Source organism: Podarcis raffonei, chromosome 16 (genome assembly GCF_027172205.1).
Source record: "Podarcis raffonei isolate rPodRaf1 chromosome 16, rPodRaf1.pri, whole genome shotgun sequence".
Lineage (NCBI taxonomy): Eukaryota > Metazoa > Chordata > Lepidosauria > Squamata > Lacertidae > Podarcis > Podarcis raffonei.
The window spans coordinates 22,985,250-22,994,883 of record NC_070617.1 but is presented as its reverse complement, the minus strand read 5'-3'; the positions used below and the strand labels follow the sequence as shown (position 1 = coordinate 22,994,883).

Sequence of the window (9,634 nt, the reverse complement as noted above, 5' to 3'; positions counted from 1 at the left end):
TTGAATGCAGTGTTTTGTGACAAAGGCTGTTTGTTTCTCAAATTTCTACTTTTATTTACTGCAGTCTTTGCCAGCTTACTTCAGAATAAGCAATACCTTTTTTATTGTATCAGAACTGTCTCTCTCCCCACTAACTCCTTTATTCCAGGATAGTGCATGGCATCTCTTCTGCATTCCTTCTTACAGTCTTCCTTTCAGAACTGGGTGTTTGTCATAAACCAAGGAAGTATCCAGAGAAGCTGCTCCAGTGCTATAAGACCCAGCTTTGTCTTCACTGTCTACAGGGCACATGTCTTGGTGACACCATCTGTAAGAGTTGCAGAAAGCCCTTTGTGTACAACTGATTTAAACTGGAAATCTGGTTTTAAACTTTAAACCCATCAATGATTCTCCAACTGCATTAAGCAGAGGTGGTGAACCCTTGGCCCTCCAGGTGTTGCTGAGCTACATCTCCCATCAGCCTCAGTCAGCATGGCCAATCATCAAGGCTGATGGGAGTTCTAGTTCAACAACTTATGGCGGGCCATAGATTTCCCACCTGGCTAAAGGTTTGCAAGAAACTGCCCTGATGTATGTGGGAAACTAAATACTATCTCTTCGCCATAAGCATCAACATTTAATATTTATATTTAGTGAAGAGATTTGAGACCATCTCCTGTGCCACTTTTGTTCTGGAGCCTAATTATCACAAGGCACGTGTGGTCCCTTTAGAAAACCAAATAGTACAGGGCAGCCTACTGGATAGATTTGACTGACCACTCTGAAATGCTTATGTGAGAGTTGACCGCTTCCCACCAATATCACACAGCTCTGTCCTCTCATTATGTCCCTCTCTCGCTTCCCTACATGCATACAGCCTGGCTCTCTAGAGCCGTATGAGAGGTTGTCCAATCTAAACTGTTTCTCTTCAGCCTTGACAGCTGCAATGACTTTCAGCATTCCAGGACTGCCCCCCTTACTTAAGGAGTTAATAATATGAATATGCCTGTGCCATCATAGAAATTGCTTTGGAGGATGGACTAAGCGTATTTAATACCTCTGAGCAGTATAGATGTCTGTGGCTGATGCATTCGGCCTGGCAGCATATTCCAGCAGGAGAACTCCTATGTAAAGCAAATATAGGTGGTTAACATTACTGAGCTATCGTCTAAGTAACATTATTCTGCTACAGCAGGGAGGGGAAACCTCAGGTTCAGGGGTCAAATATGGCCCTCAAGCACCACTTAACCTGGCCCTTAAGAGTCTCCCTAGACCCACCCCTCACCATCCTTCTGTCATATCCTATTTGCCTGTTTAGGCTGGCTGGAGTATTCCCTTGAGCTCCAATAATGCTGCTTGCTGGAGGACAGGGGTGCATAGAAGCTACTCTATTGTAAAAGGTAAAATTTACATTTATTTCTCCACCACTTTGGGTTTTGGCCTTACTCATCACAGGTCTGTGGTCCCTGAAAGATTTCCCTGAATGGTATGCAACCCTCTAACTGAAAAAAGTTCCCCATGCCTGTGCCAGAGATCTGCCAGTCATACGTGAGTCATTCTGGCCCATGGTGGGCCTTTGTGGCATACAGACTAGTCTGTGACTATCCCCCCACCCCCGTATACACCTAATGCCACTAAAGTAACAGCAGTCCAAAGATCTAGGGCCATCTCTTTCCCACCCCTGCCGGGTGTTTTGTCTTTGCCAAATTTAATTCCAGAGGCAAAAACTGAAAAATGGGATTTAAACTAGAAGGTAATGAAGATAACGTTTTCAGATGGGTTTATGCCTGAGGAAGTAGTCAATAGATCAGGTAGTCACAGGTGGTGGAACAGATAATGGCAGTGATTGGGAGCAACAAGGAAAGGTGACCTGGCCATTGGTTTCTCTGAAACTACACTGATCACTGGCAGCCTGCTTGCTTAAAACGACAGCAGTTCACACAGACAGGGGATTGTGCATCCATCATCTTCTGAAGAATTCCGAGACACGTTCTTAGAAACAATTGCCTCAATGAAAATAAACTATTCCAGCTTGATGTGCTGGCTTTCCAATAAATTCAGTTCTGTGCTGGTAACTTAAATCTATTTGATGTCCACTGATTTGGTGCTACCCTCTGAATTCAGTGCTACTGCACTGAATTCTACATCATTCTGTAGTAAGCTGGCAAAGTGATTATTTAACAGCATTTTTCATTACCTCCATAGATCCGTGCCAGAGCATAGGCAAAATCTCTTGCAGACAGCTGCATCCCGGCTTCCCCCTTTAAGCTTATTTTCTGAGTGAACTGTTTGAGTTTGTGGAGAGCATTTTGAACTATTTGCACAAAAAGTTCCAGTTCAGAGACGCTAAGCGCCACCTTCAACCTGGCCTGCAAGGAAATCAATCATATGGTAATCAGTGTTTCTCGAAACAGCCAGTACTGCTGTCCAATCTAAACCATCTTTTCAGCTGTTAGCAAATCTGAACCAAAGTTTACATTTTTTTCCGGACAAGTATGTTGATCTGAACAAGAAAGAAGCTTGGGGTACCTTAAAGGATTTACAGTTGTCAGTATGACATAAACTTTTAAGAACTTGAGTCCGCTTTATCACATGCATAAGCGTTATCACATAGTGCAATGGGGAGGGGGGGAGTCTGTAGACCTCCCGCTATTTTTAGACTACACCTATCATTCCTGAATAGTGCCCATGCCAGCTAGCTGATGGAGACTCCAAATCCCATGTTGCAGCTTCCCAATCACATCTGGAGGGTCATGTCCCCCTCCCATGTCATAGAATAAACACACATGATGTTAGATGGAATGAAATACAAAAATACAGCCGGGATCAAATACGTTAAACCTTGAGTCGGAGCTTTCCAAACTGTGTTTCATGACATTTTAGTGTGTCGGCTGCAGTGTATAAGTGCAACTGGTATAACCTTCCATTTGACAGCATGGCTAAGAATCAAGCCATCTATGCTAGATGTTTTTGTCACCTCTTAATAGTGGCCTTCTCCTCAACCTGTTGCCCCCTGCCTTTCGGACTATAACTCCTGTTAGCCCCAGCCAACATGATGGTTAAAAAGTACAGTGATTTCTTAACTACTTTGGCCCCTATTACACACATGTCTATTCACAAACTCCAGAAAACAACCATTCGTCTTTATATTCATGATATTTGAGCTTTGTCTCTTTGAAAACCACTCTAGCACAGACAAACTGCTGCAATCTCTTCATCACAGCTGAGGGCACAAGAATGGATGTGGCTTATGCACTCCTTTCCACCTTCTGCAATCTTAAGAGTGTTTTAATGCAGCCTTCCCCAGCATGGTGCCCTCCAGATGGATTCAGCCACAAACTAGGCTATGTTCAATGTGTTGGCTTTGTTGTATAAAACCCTCTAGACCTTGGGACCACGGTACCTGAACGTTCATCTCACCCCCTATATACCCAGTCAATGATTATGCTCTGGAGGTGAGGGCCTTCTGCAGATGCCATCTTAGCAGGAGGTTCATTCTACACATTGTAAGAATCAGGTCTTTAGGGTTCTGGCACCTGCCCTTTGGAATCTGCTCCCTTTAAACATTATGTGCCACTTCTGTTGCCTTTTTGGTACCTGCTGAAGACCTTCCTCTTTCAACAAGCCTTTTAAGCCGATATATTTCCCAGTCTGCATCTGTACTGGAATGGTTTTTAAAATGTTTGATTGTTTTATTGCTTGCTTGTTTACTGGGCTCCTTTGGGAGGAAGGATAGAATATAAGTTTAGCAAAACCACACACAGACACATACAATCACTCCCTGCCAGCACAACTCTGTTGGCCATGGCTGTTGGGAATTGCAGTCAAAACCATTAGGAAGGCACCAGGTTGGAAGGTAGGTATAGTTTAGGATTACATTTGTAGCAGTGGCATTAACAATAAAGTGTCGCTTCAGGTTACAGACTCCGCTAACCCAGAAATAGTGCTTCAGGTTAAGAACTTTGCTTCAGGATGAGAACAGAAATCGTGCTCTGGTGGCGCAGCGGCAGCAGGAGGCCCCATTAGCTAAAGTGGTGCTTCAGGTTAAGAACAGTTTCAGGTTAAGTACGGACCTCCAGAACGAATTAAGTACTTAACCTGAGGTACCACTGTATAGTTTAGGATTACATTTGTAGCAGTGACATTAACAGTAATGTGTCCTTGTTGAGGAATGCTCACCTGGGCAGTAGAGAAAAATGCATCCAGCACTTTTCCTTGGCTCTTGACTAGGGAGCGCAGAACATCCAGAGAGAGGATATTGGTTGTTCCTTCCCAGATAGTTAGCACCTGTCAGGGAGTCAGAGAAAAGTGGGACAGCAAACAAAATGACAAGGGAAGGAAGCCAAAATCTAAGACGTTGAGGGAAAGTTGAGATGTTAGACTAGTAATGGATAGAAGAGTAAGAACTGCATGTCACTCCAGATGAAATATCGCTCCTGAAATCTCTGCAATATCTCAATCTCTGCCAAATGTTTTGGACTACAACTCCCACCAGCTCCAGCATTCTATGGCTGTGCTGGCTGGGACTGCTAAGAATTGTAGTCCAGAACAACTGCAGGGCACCAAGTTGGCAAAGCCTGAAGAAAATAAACGTAGAAAGCTGAAAAACAAATTGCCCTTTCTGGTCACAAAATACACTGGTCAGCACGGTTTTGAGTTGGAAAATGGGTAGCAGAGGATGCTCAGCTCTTTCCCGACAGCTGCTTTCTACCATCTGTGATGTTCCCATCCAAACTATATTAACAAGCAGGGGAATAGCATGGGGGGGGGGAGCAGCAGGCGCATGATTTTTAGGGGGTGTGAACCACACAGGGAGTCCTGTCCCACCTGCCTGCTGCTGGGGTTTCTCAGCCCTGGAGCCTGGCCTGGCTTGACCGCTGTGTCCCCAGCCCCCTTGCCGAATGTCTGCCTGGCCAGCATCAGGGTGGGATGGGGATTTGCCAGCCAAGGGCCATGTCGGTCAGCCAGGCTTCTCCCTGCATGGGTGGGCAGGGGCGTAGCCCCGCTTGATTCTGGTGGCCAGGGATGAACTAGCACACAGGCTCCGTGAAACCCCCATGCCCCATGTACGTGCACTTAGCAGTGTTGGCGGTGAGGGAAACCTGGCATGGTGGGTTCTCTGGGCCCTGCATGTCCAGCCCCCGCCCAGTGCACACTCGCCCCCGGCCACCAAAGAAGAACAGAAGACCGCTGTTAACAAGTGAGAGTGGAATGGTGACACGTGCCCCCAGCCCTTCTCTGATGAAATGCAGTGGCTCCCGGATGTGCTTTGCAATAGAGAAGGGATTGTCAGGACTTCATTTCATGTGTCTGCAGTGTATTGTGTGGTCTGATCTTAACCTGGCCTATATCTAATTTGTAAACAAACATTTTGGGGGTGTTGCTTGATCTAGGGCAGGGTGGACACTGCCCTCCAACTAATATTTTTGAATGCCCCTCCCAAATATAGCCTGTTTGTGTTTGCATAACTATTCCTTGATAGTGCTCTTTGTAGCTGAGAACTGGTCCATCCTTCACAATCTGCCAGCTGTGTTCATTTGTTACAGCAGACAGAGGGTTGGGGCATCTCAGGAGACTTCTATCGGCTTACTATAAATATTCATCTTTGAAGAAATAACATTGGCACTAAGGGATTGTATCTAACTCATGATTAACACCTGCCGTTAAATTGAAGTCCCTGGTATTTGGCGCGTAAATCCAGTTACAAGCTGTAGGGACACATGTTGAAGCTGCTCTTTCTAAGACATTCTCTATCAACAGTTGGTGCATTCTTAATCCTGGAGAAACAGATGCAGAGAGTACATTTTTGACCTGCAGAACTTTTACCTGAAAGAAGAGTGAAAATAACTAATTCTATTGTGAACTTAGACCACTGTGACAAGCAATGTCTAAGCCCCTGGAGACTCCAAATAATGTAGCCACCACCAAGATTCTGAAGTCAGTTTTTGTCCCCTGCTCTACCTCAACAGCACTGCTATAGGATATAGGCTGCTAAAAGAAGGAGAAGCTAAAATGCCTTTTTTGCAGGGTGTGGGTGTGTGGCTTAATACCTGGGCATCCCGCAAAATTCCTGCCAGGCCTGTATCTTCCATGTAGCCCTGCCCTCCAAAACACTCCAGCCCTTCTGAGGTAACCGCAACAGCCTGCAACAAAGACATGTGGTATGTGCACATTCCCATTAACCTTGAACACCCAGAGATCTGCCCCTGGTCTCCGCCCATCTCTGCCAACTTCATATACACCTAAAGCGCATTACAGACCTGTCAGCAGACTGGGGTGTGGGGAGGTTAAATGCAGCACATTTGCACTATCCCACTTTGCACTCTCTAGAATCTGGGGATGGGAAAGGCTTGTTGAAAAGAGGATCAAGGCTAAGGGACCACCCTAGGGCAGAAGCCCATCCAGGAAAACATCTGAGTAGCTATCTTTCCAATATGTTTATAATAGTTCAATTTCTTGAATACGCTTACCCTGGCAGGGTGTTACTATTTCACAACCACTTGGCCATTAAACAATTACCAAGTTTTGATCTTTCCTTTCCTTTCCTTTTCTCCCCCACAAATAGAACCTGGCTGCTCTGTGAATCCTCCCTTTTTGCTTCAGAGCCCAATATGTAACTAAACCATGAAACCAAATTCTAGGCCTTGAAACACTACTTGTTTCCCAGTGTAAAGTTTGACAACAGGCGTCAGCAGCCTAAGCATGTGCTGGTCTTGTTCAGTGTCCTTCTTGGTTTCTTCCAGTCCAAGCAATTTCCCTATCTCCATCATCAGCAGGAATGCTCCTCGAGCTTGCACCTGCAGGAGCAAGACAACGTGGGATCATTGGGGCAGGGTGGAGGAGCACACAATGTTCTAACAACAAGTATCAGAAACAAGCAGAAACAGGGATTTCATATTGGGCAAGGGCGGTAGCTGATTGGCAGAACACCTGGTTGGCATACAGAAAGTCCCAAGATCAATCCCTGGAATATCCAGGTAGGGCTGGAAGTGTTCCCTGCCTGAAACACTGGAAAGCCAGTGCCAGATAATGTAGACAGTAATGAACTAGATGGAAAACGATGTCTTACTCAGTTTAAGGCAGCTTTCTATGTCTTAAGGATTTTAGCTTAATGGTAGAGCATTTGCCTAGCATGCATTAGGTCCCAAGTCTGATGCCAGACATATCCAGGTAGGGCTGCCGGAAATCCTGGTTCAGTGCATGATATATCCAGGTTCCCTGCCTGAAATCCTGGAGAGCCACTGCCACCACCTCTGGTCACTTCTTTTTGCACTCCCACTTGTAAGCTCCCACCCCACCATGAGACAGAGAAAAACACAGGCATTTTGCTTTTCTAAGGGAGCTGCTGGATCCAACAGAATTTATCTGAGGTCTGAAAAGCACATGGAGCTGAAAGAGGTCGTGAGAAAGAACCTCACTCTTCCAACTTCCTCCTTCGGCTCTATGGGCTTTTCAAGGGAGAAAGAAAAAACCACCTTCACCTCACGACGAAGAGGAACATGAATGTGGAGAGGAGTCTCATGTGCTTCGTAGGTGGCAGGGGAAGACCTCAAGGGTCAAGGTCAAACAAAACCAGCACCTCCGAATGCTCACCTCCATTCGAGCCAAAGTCTGCATGTGCAAAGGGTGAGCCTTCAGGGGTTTTCCAAAGGCTTCCCTCTTGGTGGCATAATCCCTTGCCAGGGTGATCACTCTGGAGATGGAAGGCAAAGGCCATTATTGGAGTTCAAGGACACATTCCACCCTGGCCAGAAAAAAAAGCCCTTGGGGTATAAAGTAGGGCCAGTAGGGTGTGTGGCCTGAGGAGTTTTAAAGCCCAGATAGAGAGACCTGGAGCACCGCATTTGGCCTCCAGGTCTGAGGTTCCCCATCTGTGAGGAGATTGTAAGGTAGAGGCCACAGAGTGCATTGGCCTGCTCTTAGTCTTCCTCTGAGTACCATAGTACTCCAGAAGGCATTGTTCAACAGTTTGATGCTGTTTCTTTTTTGCTAGTAACTTGGTTTTCCTAAGGAGGCGGAAATTCTCCTGCATGCTGCTTTGGCTGTTAGATGTCTGCTTCTGCACCTGCATGGCAGCTCCATGCATGGGCAAAATCCACAGAGAGCTGCCCTGCTCCAGAGCACCTTGCTTTCATTTGTCTCATACCAGGGAAGTAGAAAGTGAGCTTTGGAGGAAGTTTTCCTCCACACCTTTTTCTTTTTGCTCACCTTGAGTGACTTGGCTCCATTTAGGAGGAGCTCTGCGGTCGGCAGTTGCCTTGTGCCCAGCTTGTCTTTCAGCCGTTGTATCTCAATCCCATTCAGCTTCCCTTCCTCATCGCGCATCTTCAGGTAGAACAGAGACAGACCTTGGGAGCCCTGCGGCCGAGAATGCAAAGGTGAGAAACACTGATTGGTAACAAGGAGAATGGAGCTAGAATGAATACATTGTGCAATACATTAGTGCAGCAATGGGAAACCTCCAGTCTGTGAACCAAATTAGGCCAGGCAAGGGTTCTCTTTGGTCTGTGAAGCTGTTTTCTGCAAACCAAGCCCACCTGATCCTCACCTGACATTGTATGTGAAATGAGGATGTGGCAGGTAAAGACATGGCTGTAAGGGAACAATCAGGATCCTTAAAGTGTACTATGCTGGATAGTTTCTTGGCAAACAAGGTTTGCTGTCAGTGCTGATCAGCTGTTTGGTGATGATCCCTGTAAGGGATTGGCTGTGCTACAGAGTTCTCAGAGCTTCTTAGTGCAGCTGATTCCTGCCCAAAGTGGGTCCTGCTATAAGCGCTGATCAACTGATTAACACAGCAAGGCCCAATGGATCATGTGATGGCAGGTGAGTAGCAGGTAAGTGGTCCCAACGCCTGTCAAAATGGCCAGTGAAGGACCCTGTTTCTCACCCCACTTCCACATTACTGATTACTGATTACTGCTTGTGAGCTGGTCCTTCAGTTTCCCCAGTAAGGAATCTGACCTGCTGTATTTGTCCATCAGCAGTCACGCTCCTTGCCAGTGTCAAAGTTATATCTGAATCGGTGGCCGAAGTAAACCATTTCAAGCCATGGAGACTGTAGCTGCCATCAGGGAGTTCCTGGGCTACTGTCTCTGTGCCACTAGCTGCAAGAAAAGAACACCCAGTCTTAGCTGCTGCTGATCTTCACAAATAACCAGCACTGGCTTCAAGCTGAAGAAAAAGCAACATTATCATTCAGCAGTGGAAACCAAGCCACCGGAAATCTTCCGGATGTACTGGCAGGAGTCTAAAGGCAGACTCAAAGTCACATTTTGCCAGCAGCGCACCCTTTCCAAATTTGCGAATCAGTTTGACTGCCTGGTCAAAAGTGGCATATCTCACAGAGCAAAGTTCCTGCGGTATCACATCATTGACGGACCCTTCTTTTGGGTAAGAAAGGTTGTGAATCATGCGAAACTCACCAGGCGCTTTCTGGGGGACAATGCCTAAAGGGGATATGTGAAGCCCTTCTATTGGAGGAACTAAAAAGGGGCCAGCTACCCTTCCTGATTTAATTTCCTTACTAATTTTCTTTCGGGCAACCTCAGGCATCTCCCTCACTGATTTTTGGTTTGGTGGGTCACCTGAATTGGGGGGGAAAGCTACTAGGATCCTAAAACCGGTACTAAAACCTTTCCATAAATACAATGCA

At 46.2% G+C, this 9,634-nt stretch overlaps 2 protein-coding genes across 5 annotated transcripts in view; one reads left to right on the top strand and one right to left on the bottom strand.

The window, feature by feature from the left end:
• HORMAD2 (HORMA domain containing 2) overlaps window positions 1–9,634 on the top strand; it is a 73,323-nt gene that overhangs the window by 5,365 nt on the left and 58,324 nt on the right. The window lies entirely within an intron of this gene.
• Window positions 30–8,311, bottom strand: LOC128404072 (acyl-CoA dehydrogenase family member 11-like). The gene is made up of 9 exons (XM_053369373.1): window positions 8,188–8,311; window positions 7,573–7,672; window positions 6,636–6,776; window positions 6,030–6,122; window positions 5,641–5,805; window positions 4,159–4,266; window positions 2,177–2,348; window positions 1,037–1,103; window positions 30–307 (listed from the first exon to the last, which is right to left on the bottom strand). Exons 1-9 carry the CDS (start codon window positions 8,205–8,207, stop codon window positions 181–183), a joined length of 993 nt encoding a protein of 330 aa, XP_053225348.1. The 5' UTR covers window positions 8,208–8,311; the 3' UTR covers window positions 30–180.

Excerpts from the sequence above, each read along its gene's own strand:
- LOC128404072 (XM_053369373.1), bottom strand. The coding sequence starts at position 8,207 with ATGGAGCCAAGTCACTCAAG. Across the intron at positions 2,349-4,158 it reads CATTTTTCTCTACTGCCCAG|GCCAGGTTGAAGGTGGCGCT; the intron begins GTGAGCATTCCT and ends ATTTCCTTGCAG. Across the intron at positions 1,104-2,176 it reads TCTGGCACGGATCTATGGAG|GAGTTCTCCTGCTGGAATAT; the intron begins GTAATGAAAAAT and ends TGCTTTACATAG.